General features: G+C 35.5%; 1 protein-coding gene across 3 annotated transcripts in view; it reads left to right on the plus strand.

Moving 5' to 3' along the window:
* The first annotated feature begins 3,293 nt into the window (after positions 1-3,293).
* LOC123556374 (serine/threonine-protein kinase DCLK1-like) overlaps positions 3,294-17,701 on the plus strand; it is a 49,589-nt gene continuing 35,181 nt past the window's right edge. Inside the window, exons 1-3 of one of the 3 annotated variants that reach the window (XM_053542599.1) lie at positions 3,294-3,764; positions 8,850-9,615; positions 13,020-13,116. In XM_053542599.1, the coding sequence (XP_053398574.1) occupies positions 8,860-9,615; positions 13,020-13,116 (853 nt within the window). In that variant the 5' untranslated portion in view covers positions 3,294-3,764; positions 8,850-8,859. Of the gene's footprint in view, positions 3,765-6,005; positions 6,155-6,741; positions 6,955-8,849; positions 9,616-13,019; positions 13,117-17,701 lie in introns of those variants that run through there. The other 2 variants (XM_053542600.1, XM_045347023.2) reach the window with 2 other exon arrangements.

Below are 17,701 nucleotides of genomic sequence, written 5' to 3' on the forward strand. Positions count from 1 at the left end.
TCAAAGTTTCTCAAAATCAGTTGATAACTTCATACTTCCAGGTTCAATTCAATGTATTTAGTTAAAATCATTAGCCATACAAAACTTCATTATTCTTATACCTATTGATAGTGTTTCGCATCAAATTTAGTCTAATTATATATATGGATAATCAAATAACTTAATAAGCAGAAATCCTGAAACTAAGCTTTTTATTTCGCATAGTAATAAAGAGAAGTTTTAGGCTTACGTGATATTACATGGAAAACTTTAGTAGCAACGTGTGATATAAATAAAATACACGCATATCGGTGACGTTTTACCCAAAATATTTTGATATTGTCAATTTTCCTCTTCAGCGACAAGGTTTCAATATATTAGGCATTTTGCAGTTGGTCACTACGCGTTCTTGTTTGAGTGTACGATGACGGGAAAATTGGGGGACTTCATGGTAGCTAGGCCTTAAACCCCCACTTGGGACGGACTGTTTTGATGCCCTCTGGCCTGCTTCGTCGTGCGCTTAAAAGTGTTTCCTTTGATGCACTGGCTAACTGCATTTAATAATACATCACGCTATCTGGATGATATTCTTAATATGGATAATCCGTTTTTTGGTCAATTGGTGGGTACTATTTATCCTAGGGAGCTTCAGTTAATTAAAACTAACAATTCGGATACTGATGCTTCATTTTTAGATTTACATCTCTCTATTTATGACTATATTATACATACCAAAATCTATGACAAGAGGGATGATTTTAATTTTAGTATTGTAAATTTCCCCCATTTGGATGGGGATGTACCTCAGGCTACATCTTATGGGGTATACATTTCTCAATTAATTCGGTTTGCCAGAGCGTGTAGTCATGTCAAGCAGTTCAATGAACGTAATCAATATATTACAAGTAAACTTCTTCAGCAAGGCTACCGTTATTACAACCTTACAAACTGCGTAAATATTTTGCTAATTTTTACTATCGCAATTCTGATTTGGTTTTAAAATTCAATAGAAATTTAAAGACACTTCTGCGAGAAGGTATTTCTAAACCCGTTTTTTTATGGGGATGTGGTTTACAAACTTCGTAAGATCTTGGGTTATGGTAATTTTCCAAATGTATTTGGTAAAATTATAAAACGTTTTATTAAAAGAGGTTACGACCCAACTGTTTTGAGACATACCGCATGTTTAGTGTTCAACCCGTTTACATTTGGACACTACGCTTCCCTCTTTGATTGTGTCTGACGGAAGAGGGGGAGGACTCTATGATAAGCAGTTTTTAAATCCTACCAGGACTGAACTGTTCTGAAATCTGTCTTCTGGCCTGTTTCGTCGGGCCCTTAAGGGTTTTTCTCTTGTTGCTCTGTCTTCTGAAAAGGTATTGAGTACATACGTTTTTGGTTCTTAAGGTTTGCTTTTTATATATTTATACACGAGCATTTTTGTGTTTTACATGCCATGCCTTTTTGTTTCCATTACGTGTGTTAGAGATTCAACTGGAGGGGATTACTTTTATTTACACTGTCCCGTGTCTTTGGAACATGGTAGGGGTAAGAGTGAGGTTGGGTGCGCACCATAAACCGGTTTAAGCTCCCCAGTGGTGTTTTTGCCACTGACCGTTCCAAGGCGGAGCCCCACTGTGTTCCTTTGTTTGTTCGTTTTGTCCTCATGTGTTGGCTTTGTGTGTGTGTGTGTGTGTGTGTGTGTATGCGCGCGCGCGTGTAGTGTGTGTGTGCGTGCGTGTGTGTTTGTGGTATGCACGTTTGCGTGCTGTGGGTTTCGTTTTGGGGGAGGCTGCGTTTTTGGTGCATGGCATTCCCTGTTTGATACTTGTCTTTGTTTTTTTTCTGCAGAATCACCGAGTACATATGTTTACAGTTCGATATGTTTTGATTTATAGTTCTTTAGTTGAGCATATTTTGTGTTTACAACGTGTTTATTTGGTTTCTGTTCCATGTGTAAAGGATTCAATTGACGGGGAATAATTGTATTTACTCTGTCTTATAACATACGAAGATGATGAGGTTAAAGAGTGAGGTTTGGCAATGGTATTAAAACTAGTTTAAATTCCCAAGTGTTGTTGTTGTTTTTGCCACTTACCGTTCCAAGGCGGTACTCTTCATGTATGTGTGTGTGTGTTTCCTGTCAATGTGTATATGCGATTGCTTTGCTCCCTAACTTATGGTCCAAAAACTTCATTCTTACTGTTTGCCAGTTTGACGCCATCACTGTCTCCTCCGCCCTACCTCTCACCTCAGCAAAGGGAAACAAGCCTGTATAAATTTTGCATTATAGATAATGCAAAGTTGTCGATAATGCTCCAAGTATTTCTAAGACATAGCGGCTTTATATTATAGCGATATTCATACAAAGTCAGTATGCATTTTAATTTGAAACAAGTCAATAACATGACATGATATGACAGTATACATTATGACACAGATAATATACAACTAAGATATGGGCCCTTCCACTTAGCTCAATAGGGAAAGCGCAGATCTACGGATCTCAGGGTCGCGAGTTCGATCCCCGGACGGGGCGTATGGTCTCCGTGTGACGATTTGATAAAACATTGTGTCTGACATCATTCGCCCTCCATCACTAATTCATGGGAAGGTGGGTGGGTGTGGGGGGGGGGGGGTGAACATGTGTATACTTGTACAGAATTCAGGAGCACTGGTTAGGTTACACAACTGAAATACTGTTGAAAAACGGCAAACAAACAAAACATGCAACTAAGATACATACTATAGGGACGTGATTAACTTTCAACAAAATCCCTTTTTTTTCAAAACTTTAAACTATATACATTACAGAATTATCAGACTGAAACAATTCTAGATTTAAGGATATCTAGATATGACAGAGACGAATGTCTTGATTCAGGGGGCGCTCTAACAAAAACTGAAGTAATACATTGTTTGCGAATTTTCCGATCAAGTACTTTCTGCGGCTTATACCATATACGTATACTCAATAAAGTGCAGAACTCTCAGTCTTGTAACTTCAAGCAATAATCTTAATAGTGTCTAAGTATAGTTGAGACAGTAGTTTCTCAGATTCCGAAATATGCAAATCTAAAATTTTTTAAAGAGAGAATAAACAATTACTAGTATAAGCCCAGATGGCATTAAACTTTCCAATTTCGGTATGAAATAAAGATTAACCTTAATACTTCTTAGAGACAATGAAGTTGAATTATGCCGATAAACCAATACTTAAAGATTGAATAAAGTGACCCCTGGTTTCCTTGCAGCGTGATGCTAGTGGAATACATTTGTGGCAATACGCCGTAACTGGTATTGATCACTCCGCGTGTGTGGGGAGTCTAGTTGTCGTAGAAATGAACGCGGAAACATGCGGACGCTATGACTAATAACAGATTAGATGGTGTTCTTATAACAAAAATTCCATTGTGATTTATTTTAAGAATTTTAGATAATTTTTAATGACAGACTGGAAATTTAGTCGTGTAGAGAATTTAATTCCCAAATTGGATAATTATTTGAATGATTAAATGGTAACAACACGTGAACTAACCTGGTATGTTGGGAATAACTATATTTAACAGGAATAGTTTGTAATTAAGAAAATTCATATTTATTGATTGAAATATTCAATAAAGAGTCGCCACAGAACGAGGGCAGTTTACAGAGACCGCTATCTGACTGACATCAATCATCTCGCACATTACAGCAGACAGACAAAACCATCCCAGACTGTACCAGCGTGTCTGCTAAAACAGCTGGAATACAAAACAGGATTTTAAGCGTACAAAAATCATAGGGTACGTATTATCATATATACATACGAATTTTATTTCTTTATACTGACTTTATAAAATGCATGTTGGTCTAAATGATCTGTCCATTCTTATTTTCATATGGTCTGGAAAAAAGTACATATTGATGTTCAGTAAAACAGAAGCTAACACTGGTTTCTAAAGCACGTTGTTTATACTCATTTATAAATCCATTCATAAAAATAGTTTAAGCATGGATTAGAATTTCTAATGAACTGAATGTTAATAAGGGGATTATATAGATTTAAACATACATATAGATTTAAATCTGTATGCTTTGCTTAACATTTTATTCAATTGATATTTGCAGGAGTTCTCTTTTTGGTACATACAGTGTAGGAAATATTTTAATGCATCCGTTAAAAAAGAAAAAGTTGCGACCTATTCCTAGTATTGATATACGGGGAATAATATTTGTGTTAAAAAAATATTTTATTGTATTTCGATCTATTTACGTAACATATGTTACATTATATAAAGATGTATTGTTGGTTTATAGTTCAACATTGAATTTTGCTTGGCTAATAAAAAATACCTTGAAGACAGAATTATAAAAAGTAACGTATGATATCATGTAAGTTAAGTCTCAGTCACACTACACCGTATAGCGTTAACGGACGTCTAACGTATAACAAAACTTTCAATCCGTCCGTGTCCGTTCGCATGCGTTTCTTTTCCGTTTCTCTTGCGGCAATGCGCTCCTGGTCCGGCGATGTTCGTTCCATCCGGTGGAAGGTTTTGAGCATGTTCAAAATTTAGAACGTACACCACCGGACAAAGTTGTCCGTTAGACGTACGGTAGCAATGCGCTGATATGCGTTTTGTTCGTTACTCGTGCGTTCCCTATTCTGAGCTTGACCGGTTCGCATCCGTTCTTGTCCTTTTCTGATTCGTTCTTGTCCGGTGGACCTGATTCACTGCCGGACTACTACCGGACATGGAACGATGTAACGTATGTTCAACGGACGATAACTGAAAAGAACGTTTTGTCAGTTTCTCATGTGTTGCGCTTTCGTTTTACGCGGTACAAGTCCGTTACTAGTACGGTGATATCCGTGAATTGAACGTTGTTCGTCTTGTATATATGCGTTAATCTTGCGGTCATTGTGCGTTTTATGCGCCACATACACCGAGCGCGAGAGCATCGAGCAGCAGCGGGGGATGCCTTTCGTCCCCGGATAACTTTCTGTCGCAATGTTTCTATACGTTTGGCGTCCGTTAACGCTATACGGTGTAGTGTGACTGACACAATACTGAATGGCCTCTCGGACAGAGTGTAATAGTTTTGAAAACTGAACGCCAGGCAATTCAGTTAGGGAAAATATTATATACATGTTGGGATCGTAACATGCCATATATACATGCAGCTTCTTTTGAAATTATTATTTATACAGATTTGCAAAAAAAAAAATAAACTTGTTTTTTTTAAGAAAAATCTTGATTTCACGTTTTAGCTTGAAATTGAGCTAACGGACTACCGGAGCTTTGAACTTCATTTCTTGTGTTAAAATGATTTTTTGTGACGGCACTGTTGTAGTTCATAATAAAGTTACTAATTTGACTTAATTTATTATTAAGCATTATCAAGATTACATCTAATATTACACAGAGATGTGAGATTAAATCTTTCCTTAAGATTATTTAATACGATCTGCCGGTAATTCAACCCTATCTCAATATTCATTCACTGCCAATTGAAAAATGTAATAAAATGAGGGGTAATGTAGTCCTATTGACGGTATGTTAAAAAAGTTCAATTAAAATTGACGCAGGCATGAAAGACTGCTACTTTCAATATCTGTTTCTTTAAAAACGAATAAGACACAGAGTATAGTCGGTGATGTTGTTTTATCCCATGCTAAGAATTTCAGAAAAAAGTATTTGTACTCGTATATCAAGTATTAAGTTAATACAACCATTATTCTTTCAGTTTCAATTAGTTAAAGAATAATTTTATGAGGACAGCAATAAGACGTGATTATTATAATAAAATGATTTAAAATAAATCAAATGAAATTTTGAAAAACAGAACTTCCTGATCACTGCAAAATTTCAAGCCGATATAAGTCTTTGTATTTAGTTTTGTTTACTTAAAAATATGGAATAACATGAAACTGAATTTATTTTGCACGTTTTTAGTCGGTGAGTTATCAGCCACAAATAATGCACACATTTTATCTTAAAGTCACACCCCGTCAATCAAATCGATCTCTTAAATCTGATCGATCAGTCGATCAATATTTATTTAGTTTAATTTTGATAAGAAACCCCAAAGTTTACAAAACCGTGGATTTACAAAGCTCCGGTGTGATTAAAATTGGGGATGTTTTTGGCTTGTGCGCTCTTAATGCATAACAGTGAAAAGAGATGTAAAGGTTAGAACTTCACATTAATATTTGTTTAATAAAAACTCGCGCATTAGGCAGGCTCGATAAATATACCCTTTGAATTTTATATTTAAAGTATTTAACATAGGTAAAATGTATTCATACCAGAGAAGGTTAATAAAATCAAATTAATTGCCTAATTTAAATATTTCCATTCTGTATCTGAATAAATAGTATGTTTGGCGAAGGTTTGCCATAAATTTTAATGCCCTTTTAAGTACATGTATATTAAACAAGATTAAATTCTTACTTCTCTGTATTTGAATTACGTTTCATATTTTAAAATTTTATCCAAAACAAAACGAAATAAAATTCTGCAACAGAATGGACCTACAAACATCAAGTTAGCGATCAATATTCTTTTCCTTTCACATTTGATATTAACGTTTATGGCAAGCATCAATACATAAATTTCATTGAAGTGGGCTATTCGCAAAAATTGTTTGATTTATTTAGTTACCTTAATGATTAAAAATGCAAATATTGACTGGGTGTTTAAAGATTTCACATGTCACCGACAATTGTCGGTTTTAAGTCAGTTATACTTATCACAGGCAATATAACATTACGTATACAAGAAAGGATTTTGAGGAAAATCTTTTAATTCCCATATCAGTTTTAAGGATATCAGCCTAATGATTTTATCGGTTATTATATATCATATTGATCACGAGGTTTCATAATTTAATGTTTTGCATACTTTACCGTTGATTATTTTAAGTGTTTTGTTATTTCAATGATATTCTGATCAACATGGAAACTGTGCGATTCATGATAGACTATGATAGGTAAATATAATTCATTTGTAATTTTAGTATTAATTTTATTTATCTATTATATTGTTTAAACATTGTATAACCATTTTTGCAAAGTACCATAATCATATATTGTGTTTAAAACGTATGTAGCTAGCCTTTCTCCCTTGCATATAGTTATTAAAAATACTGAAAACATTTTAAGAATTTAAAGTTAAGAATCAGCTCAAATTTTCTGATGGCTGAGCAATTCCTATGTATGGAACAAAGGGCAATGGAATGTTAATATTGAAAATATATAAGGAATATGAACACACATAAGTACGGAAGGATGTCTGTCTGAAGTGACCTGCCCTTTACTGGTGATAGTGTGGTGTCAAACAAAACTATACGTTTCGATACTATGGAAATCTGAAAAGCCGCATCTTATCTGATATTTAAAGATATAAGCTCGAAAACAACAATAATTAATGGTTAACATGTTGGTCGCGCAAATGGAAAGTCGCGAGTTCCATTCCAACTGGGGTAACAAACACATACCTCTTTATACACTTCAATGTAATGGAGCTGTGTTACACATCAAAATGGCAGCAACGCATCGGCCGAGTTTTGGCAGCGACAAAATGCGCTGCAAGGGTACATATAATGTGTTAAGGATCATGGAATGAAACGTATTTTGGTAGTTTCTTCTACATCAGGGGCTGTGCTCATTTTTACATTATGCAGAAAAGAGAGAGATAAAAGGAAGGAATGTCTCCTATAAAATGGTGGGAGAGGGAGTTCGGAGTTCCCTTCTTGAGAAATAGTTTTCGTATAAAAACAACCAAATTGTAGATTCCTGAGCGTGTGAAAAGGGGACTCAAACGACGCCTCCTATGCAATAACATTGTATTGTTTTGTTGTTTTAATGTGCTAGTGTTGTCGGATAGCCCATCGAGATTTTTTAAACTTCTTTTTGTAAATCATGAGATTATTATTAATACCGTTTTGCACTGGATGTGTACATATCCAACGCATTTTGGTACTACATTTTTGTAAACTACCAAACTGCGTTGAGTAGAACGCATTTTGGTAGTGACTAATAAAACTCGGCCGAATTGTGGTAGTGACCAAAATGCGTTACTACTATTTTGAGGTGCAACAGAGCTGAGAAAAAAAAAATATGTACATATATCATCATCGTAGTTTTAATAGGGACGGCTGTATTGGTATTTTCACATCTGTGCGCCTTACAATTTCCATTTTAACAAAGTGAAATGTAGTTTTAGTGTTAAAATAGTGAAATCTCCATGAAGATAACGCTTTGATAGTCTACTTCACACAAACCATAAAAAACTTTCATCTATTCCAAAATGGTTTAATGGTTTTGTCAGACCAAAGATTTAAGTGTGAAACATGTCATAAAAGACAAGAGATAAACAGCAGAGAAACGCTACCGTAAATGCGTCTAGCACGTTTGGAATTGCGTAACAATCCTGTGTGAAATTATTTTGTCTTTTCTGGGAGACATTAATTTGTTTTATATTGCGTTACGTCTAAGTGCTAAAAAGTATGTTCTTGTAATTTTAAGCGTGTTACATATTTTATATATTTTTGCCAGCTGAATGTCTGGAACAGAAGTGAGTCAGTTTTTTTTAATAAAAAATTCTATCTGAAAAAAAAAAAGAACGGCTTTCGTTTTGCGGGTCATTTTTTTTGTTTCAGAAATAGATCTAGGTAAAATCTGTATATAATGTATATAAATTAAATAAAGATTGCCGCTGTAAAAGTCAGACCCACGGAGCAATATCGCTGCAGACTTTCGAAATTTCGTTCCGATTAGAAAAGATAATACCCTGTTTGATGTTACACCCTCTGTGCACCTGTCAGTTTTGTTTTGTCAGTTGAAATAATGATCTAGGCCAAAACTTCATGCTTCTCTTTTACAGACCAAGAAGAATGAGTAACACAGCCGCACTTGAAAACGGGTGGGACGAACATTTTGCATTCAATGTATCACGTGAGGATAGGTCACGTGCATCAAAGCTAAGCACGAGAAATGGAAGGTCGAGTCCAACCCACAGTGCACACGGTAGCTTAATTAGACATAGTATTCTGAAAGCTACGGACGATAAGAGAGCGAAGAAAGTACGATTTTACAGAAATGGCGATCGTTTCTTTAAAGGAATGGTTTATGCTGTGTCACCAGAAAGATTTCGAACGTTTGAATCTTTGTTAGCAAACCTAACTGACAGTCCTGTCGGTGATAAAGCGGTTTTACCGCATGGTGTCCGCCATGTTTTCTCCATCGACGGATCTTGCAAAATAAATCGCCTGGAGGATTTAGAGGAAGGCGAGAGTTACGTATGTGCCTCGACTGACGTTTTCCGCCGGGCTGAATATGACAATAGCGGAGCACCTGCCTGGAATTCAAACATTGCAAGTAAATCAAAGTCTCGTGAAGCCACGTCTCATAGTTCAACGTCAAATGAAGCACTTACATCTCGCGATAACTACATGGACGAGCATAGAGATTTCATTAAACCAAAGCTTGTTACTATAATAAGAAATGGTTCGAAACCTAGGAAAGCCGTCCGTGTTCTTCTGAACCGGAAAACAGCACATTCATTTGACCAGGTACTAACGGATATAACAGACGCAATCAAACTAGACTCTGGGGCAGTGAAAAGGATTTTCACCCTAGATGGAAGACCGGTAAGTTAATACTTTTCACAAATGATAGTTGTAGAGGATAAATAAGCCGTGCCATGAGACCGTGCTTTGCGACCAGCATGGATCCAGACCAGCCTGCGCCTCCGCGCAGTCTGGTCAGGATCCATGCTGTTTGCTAACGGTTTCTCTAATTGCAGTAGGCTTTAAAAGCGAACAGCATGGATCCTGACCAGACTGCGCGGATGCGCAGGCTGGTCTGGATCCATGCTGGTCGCAAACCCACTATGTTGGTTTTCCCATGGCACGGCTCAAATTTCGTCTATATAACTTTGTAAAAGCAAAAACTAGATATTCAGCCCATTTGTCCAAATGTTATAGCCACAGGGCATCAATGAAATGTCTTTTCTGTCTCCGTTATACTACTTTCAGTTCAAAGGTTGAGGGAGTTATACTTTGTGCACCTTATATGTAATTATAAACTTACAAAACCCCACTCATATATGTGTTTTACAGAATGAAATATATTGTTTGAATCTGCAAATATGATTCACTCAAAGGAATATAATGTATCTTTTTTAATTTAACAGACATGTAACACGAAAGGGAATTATTGCCTCTAGCATTTAGTCTCCGTAAATGAGACATACTCTCAAAAAAGCTCTTATATTCCTACATGAATTATATGTAACCTATAAGAATTGAATGTAAGCGAAACATTTGGGACCAGCAACTTGCATAAAGAGCACAGATGTTGTTAGTCATCTATCCTGAATTTTCAAACACGCTAAATCGGTAACAGCATTAGATACGTTCCGAATATTATTCTTTCTCATTTCTATGGCATTTACATTTAACCATGGAGATATAAATCATTTTACATTTCCATGGAAACCGTTTCACAATATTTGTCATCCTAACAAAAAAGTTCTTAATATTTGCATAACATGCGTTTCCATATTTATGAGTCTTCCCATTATCTCGCGCAGACTTTATTCTGCCTGGTTCTATCTGTGCAGCACGAAATACTTCAAAGCCATATTTTGCCTGTAACGTGGCTGGTATTCAATTACAGAAATAAATTCTACGAGCAAATTTTGTTTAAACGATTCTTTTGAAAGCTTTTGTTGGCCAAGTCAGAAATATTCGCGATTTGTTTTATTGCGTCTAAAATACTTTCAGAAACTTTCTGCTGAGTCACGAGCAGTGGCAATAACTGCCAAGTGTTTAACGACGTATGATACTGTATTCTTTACTGTGTTGTTTGCACTTTCTAAAAACGTATTTTTACAAGTTCATTTTTTTTTTTTGGTTATATTCTCCATCCTTGAAGACCTGGTTTAAAGGTATAAGAGGTAAGGGAAGTTTTACAAGAGCTACAAAGCTATGTCTCCAGTCACTTTTGTTGACGTGAAAACCCTTGAGAAACATTAAACAATTGCATTTGTTTGTACATTCAAACAAATATTAAAGACACATAAGTGCAAAATGCTTGCGTTAAAAGAAACAAGACATACAGAAAGTACATTCTATAGTTTCATCAGGACAGCTGTACATTAACATTTCCTGGGAGAATCCTGTTCGTATTTCATCCACTCTGTTGGTAAATGACAAAAAGAATATATGAGGACAATTGCTCCCATGGACATCGTTAGCTAATCTAACATTTAATTCCATTTACTGACTATGAATTATTTGTCAGATTCAACATTTGGTATATATGACTCTTAAAAAAAGTTGCATATCGTCATATTTTAAACTTTTGCTGAAATAACATTAACCTTCTACAGAGCTAAACTAGTAATTTTTAAGAAAGAGCTGTCACTTCATAGTCCGTGTCTATATTTCAACATCAAAGGCAATAGATTTGTTTATTCTAGTGATACAACTACTGAAAAGACAATCCATGACTGACTTACGTGACATCTCCAAACGTTGAACAACATTTCTTGCTGAATCCTACTTTTAATACCAGACACCAGCAGGTAGACAACCGGTAACCATTATTTAACTACACGGCTACTCACAAACCGGTGTCCATTCGGTAACAAGTCTCGCTGTTGACAGGTCTCGAACATTTGACCTCCCGATTGCGGGACAGGCACCTTATCCGTTAGGACCCTTAAGGGAATAAGTAAAGCTATACTGATGCTTAATTTACAGTTATTGTACCCTGTACTCTTCCTTGTCACTGTATACATATTTTACGAGGTTGAAGTCAACCCCTTGCATAGTTTGTAACTCATTCTTCGGAACGGACGAACTAGTGGAACGGCACACAGACAGTTTTATTACGGAACGCAGCCCTTCGCTGGGCATAAACATAATACCACATAAATTTTCATAACAAACTAAAATCAAAAACACGACCAGAAGCCTTCTTCTTATATCTTTACTTGTTATTGTTCGTTGGTCAGAATCCATTCAGATAAATAAAATCATAGCCGCCCAGTTGTTCAAGTGTAGCATGCCGGATATTTTACAGGAAGTAACATGAATCTGTAGAAAAATGATTTATATTATCAGCAGGGAATGTCTGGTCAGATCAATATTGCGCTAGATATGAAATTATTACCATTGTCTGTTGCAGCCTCATAGCGCATGTAATTGCATCTAAATTACAACGCAGCAGGGGTGAATTGTTTGGAACTTGGAAGACCATGTTATCCATCCATTTGTTGTTATTCACGGCTTATATATGAAATGTTTTTAGTAAAAGAGATTTAGCATTGAAACAGTTAAAGTCTTTTTAATTATATTACATGTTCCAAACCATCATACTGTGGTGAAAGGACGTGGAACATGCAGTCTGTTGATTGATATTATATTGCACGCAGGAACATGTTTGAGTTGGGTGTATTTTTTCAAATAAATATATTTACCACACAAATATTTATTAATCAACATAATTATATAGATGCTGAGTACATTAAATTACAATTTCCAGAACTATAAACACGAAATAGGACTACGCAATTGGGGCAAATTGAATAACATTGATGAATGACTTTCAAATTGAACGTGTTTTTTTCAACGGATGCTGTCAAGTCACTGTGAACGCCTGACACAAACGCTTCGCTTTCCTGAGATTTGATTTGTGTTCAAGTTGATGAAGCTTGATATTAAAGACGTTTCATGATGCTGAAAATCGTACACTCACAATAGGCCAAATTAGATGACACATTCAGAGACGCCTTGAAATGGAGATATCAAAATGGGGTATCTAGTTCTCGTGGGCACGCTTACCAGGAAAATTCTATATCATAAACATATCAATTTCTGCTACATGTAATACAAGTATATTTGGCATAAGAAATGGGATAGTACAAATTAAATGAGATAATGAAACATGAATCCGTCCATTTTGGGTTCACATATGTCTCTAAAATAAAAGAAAAGCAACAGATGCATGATCGACAATTTAATAGACACGAGTTTCTGTTTTTCAGGTATTATGCTTGGCGGATTTCTTCAAAGAAGAGACGATATTTGTAGCTTATGGTCCAGAGAGATACTACACTGACGACTTTGACTTAGATGAAAATGGTACGTATATCGACATTTGAGCCGTGCCATGGGAAAACCAACATAGTGGCTTTGCGACCAGCATGGATCCAGACCAGCCTGCGCATTCGCGCAGTCTGGTCAGGATCCATGCTGTTCGCTAACAGTTTCTCCAATTCCAATAGGCTTTAAAAGCGAACAGCATGGAGCCTGACCAGACTGCGCGGATGCGCAGGCTGGTCTGGATCCATGCTGGTCGCACACCCACTATGTTGGTTTTCTCATGGCACGGCTCATTTATTTTGTTTGAATTTGAAATTTTCTGTTATATCTCACTAACAAGAAACAAGATAGATCAAAAATACAAATTTAATATCTGATAAACTGAATACATCGTGGTTAACCGTGTTGATAACTTTAGCTAAAATGACATTGAGCATATGCGAGTGTTATGAATAATACACTGCCAAAGGACATCAAACCTTTTCAGCTTATTCTTCAGCTATACCGGTTTTTCAGTTCTTTTAAGTTTCAACAACTTAAAAAATGATATTGAGAACTAACCGCTTTTAATGCTAGGAAAGTAATCTCTGCCTTTCGTGTCTCATGAGACTTCAGAGATCCAACCTCTGTCAATTTTCTCTTGAAAGAAACGTGTAATATAATGCATTTGCTGTTGAACGTGTTTTTTTCTTTTGCAATTGAGCACTATTACACGAATAAGCAGAGTGTCGTTCTGGTAACTTAAAAGTACAAGTTTCTAGTTGTTGTTTTTTGTGTAAGTACGTGGGTGCGTTCGAGAACTTTGAGACTTCTGGTTAAGTAAGCAGTTATGATTTGGAAATCAAAACAACTGTTCGGTTCAACATACAGTTATAAGTCAAAATAAAGAGAAGAAAGTAAAACGAACACTTAGTTCTACACGTAACTGACCTGGAAATATTCGACTTAGCACGTCTCCTATTGTTAGATTATTACTAGTCCTTCAGTATTACAATTTAAACGACTTAGCTTGGTAAAGATACCATTGTGACGGTTTATAACAGATAAAGAAATTCCTTAAACAGAGTTCATACTCGCAACAAAGAGTGACACGAAACTACCTTTTAACCTCAAATGGACATAAATATTGATTTAAGATTTGCAAGAAGGCCAATTTATTTAGTTCCTAATTGCTTTCATGATTCAGACGTCCAGACATGTTGTCTAGAATTGGATACGATCAAAACAATTCACAATAAATAGCTAAGACACCGTCTAAGATACCAGAATTAATAATCAAAGAAAATTACATTGTGACTCATGCTGTCATTCCGGACCTGTCTGCTAAATTGAAATAAGTCTTTATTTTAAAAATATTGAAAATTGATATCATCACAAAGAAACATGTTCTTCTTGCGTGAACTTTGGGTGGTTATTCTGTATGTTATTATATATAATGTCCTGTAACAATCCCTGTTACCAGTATATAAATAACGTATTTGAAAAGTTACCCTTTAAGCTCAGTGTTCTTCAATGATTGCCAGTAACCAGATCAGCAGGTACTATTCTCAAACGATGGTGTCAACTGAAACATAGGGAATTAAACTTTTTTTGTAATTTTTCATTGTACCCCCACGACAACAAAGTTGTAAGGGGGAGGGGAGGGGGAGGGTATACTGGTTTCAGGTTGTCTGTCTGTCCGTCCGTCTGTCTGTCTGTCTGTCTGTCCGTAGACACAATCTTGTGCGCACCATCTCTCCTCATCCCCATGACACAATTTAATGAAACTTCACACAAATGATCAGTAACAACAGTAGTTGTGCACGGGGCATGTTAGGTTCTTTCAGAAAAAATATTGCAGAGTTACGGGACTTTGTTTTTTGTTACTATACTATATACCCTAGACACACTCTTGTGGGCACCATCTCTCCTCATCCCCTAGACACAATTTAATGAAACTTCACACAAGTGATCAGTAGCAACAGTAGTTGTGCATGGGGCATGTTAGGTTCTTTCAGAATATTTTTTTGCAGAGTTACGGGACTTTGTTTTTTGTAACTATACTATATACATAGACACAATCTTGTGCGCACCATCTCTCCTTTGTTTTTTGTTACTATACTGTATATATACAGTCTATATACATACAGTCCACATAATTATGCAATCTTGTGTGCATCAAATTGCAGTGTACTGTGTCAGTGCATGTGGGGGGTACATTCATTCCCTTTAGTGATAGCTCTAGTTTTTCTTGTTTCACTCTCTGCTATATCATACACTGTAACATTGCAGCATTCAAAAGGTGAAATAAATAGTGACAAAACGAGTAATTCTGTAGCATCCTTCGTTAGATATTTACGAATTCACTTATTCCTGGAGTACTTCTACATAACTGTACGGAATTTCGTTTTAAAATACTCTTTGAAATAATCAGCGTTTCATCTAGAAAAACACCCAAATACCTTATGCTACCTTCAGCGCTCAGCAGATTTTTTACGTCAAAACATCAAAACTTCTTTGACATTTTCTTGAAAACAGTGACATTATGGAAGATTATTACGAAACTAGCACAGCTTCTGAGGAAGACATTTTCTTAGCTGACATCGAAGATAAGACAAATAGTATCAAAGCATATGGTACCAATTTAATGAATTTAATTGAACCTAATTCAATTTGATCTCAAATATGAGGAGACACGAATTTGCATGCATATTTTGATCATTTGCTATATAGCACTCTATTTTACCATACAAGAGCGATACAATAGCGCTATTTATATAACTGACTTTCCAAAATCCCGTATTGTACCTTCCGTATTGTTGCCGGACTACTTTTTTTAATATGCATGAGCTGACGCAGTTATATAAATAGCGCACACAAAAGCATCACTCATTTCGTTTTAACATCAACAAACATTTAAGATTTTGTTCGATTACAAATAAACAAACAAAAAGATGGAGGTATATAATAAAAGGGTCATTACAACAGTAGCTAGATCTGGGATTTTGTATTTGGCTCTTGTGGATTTTGCAACGACGGATCACACTCGGCGCATGCGCGCCTTGTGAGATGCGATCTGACAAAATTCATTCGAGCGAATACAGTCTATTTTATTTGCAGAACAATGGACAAGGAATCTCAGCTGCTGTTGTATAGGTCTCGTCCTCTTGTTTGTGCAGGATTCACGTCATAATTGTTATCTAAGATTTCTCAGGCTTCATTTAGAAACCTGCTTTATTGCTTTGTAATAAACTCAAGAAGCCTGATATCGTCTGATCCTGACTTCCGCAACTGTTTTGTTTGTGTTTCAAATTCATGAAATTGAGACCACTATATAAATGATGCTTAAATTTAAATATTACATGTTCATAAAGTAATACATTACATTTAGTTGTGAACAAGGAGTTGTAACGTGTAAGAAAACGCAAACGTTTTGACAATACAAGTCATGTTTTGTAGTCGCAATACATTACAAGCCACTTTAACAATACATCACAAGTCACATAAATAGTTGTAAGTCACATTCATAGTTGCAATACATAAAAGTTACTTCAGTAGTTGCAATACATTACAAGCCTCTTTAATAGTTGCAATGCATTATAAGTCACTTTAATAGCTACAGTACATTGCAAGTCACTTTTATAGTAGCAATACTTAAAGGTCACTTTCATAGATGCAGAATATATTAAAAGTAACTTTAATTATTGCAATACATAAAAGCCACTTTCATAGTTGCAATACATTACAAGCCACTTTCATAGTTGAATACATTTCAAACCACTTTCATAGTTGCAATACATTACAAGCCACTTTCGCAGTTGCAATACATTACGAGCCACATTCACAGTTGCAATACATTACAAGCCACTTTCATATTTGCAATACATTACAAGCCACTTTCATAGTTGCTATACATTAAAATCCACTTTGATAGTTGCTATACATTACAAACCACTTTAATAGTAACTGTGGTAATACATAAAAGTCACTTTAACTGGTGGTTATATATTACAAGGACCCTAATTGTTAATTGTTTATCATCAAACGCACGCTATTCTGCACATTTAGATTTATCCGTTAAGTCGTTTGAAACTGACTAAAAATAATAAATTAAGGCGTCAGAAACCTGTAAAATCATACATCATGATAGAGTTTACATATGTAGCATGTAATGTAAAACGATGTATAATTTTTTTTTTGTTAATTGAAAATAGAATATCAAAATAAATATAAGGTGTTCCGTTATTTTTATGTGTAACGCGTAACAAAAAGCATATTTAATCTGTTTTTAAAATGTTGTAGGAGTAGCAATTCTTATCCGATTTTGATAATTTTTGCACCAACGTGTTCTGGATTTGGCGCGTAAATACGACGTTATAATTATGACGTCAGATACTTTGGTTGCGTCATTTAAAATGTAAACAACGGTAGTGCGTCGTAGCGTAACGCATTCGATACAACTAGAACACGGTATGTAAAAATGTTTATCTTGTGTTATTCTGTTTATTTTTTTAAAAGAAAATTATATCATGTAAAAGTACATATTACAAACAGATGGATTTTGTAAACGAAAGTATAAAATGCCATTGTGTTATTGGTCAATTTGAGATTTAAAATAATTACGAATTTTCTGACGTCGTATTTT

Source organism: Mercenaria mercenaria, chromosome 5, assembly GCF_021730395.1.
Source record: "Mercenaria mercenaria strain notata chromosome 5, MADL_Memer_1, whole genome shotgun sequence".
Classification (NCBI taxonomy): domain Eukaryota; kingdom Metazoa; phylum Mollusca; class Bivalvia; order Venerida; family Veneridae; genus Mercenaria; species Mercenaria mercenaria.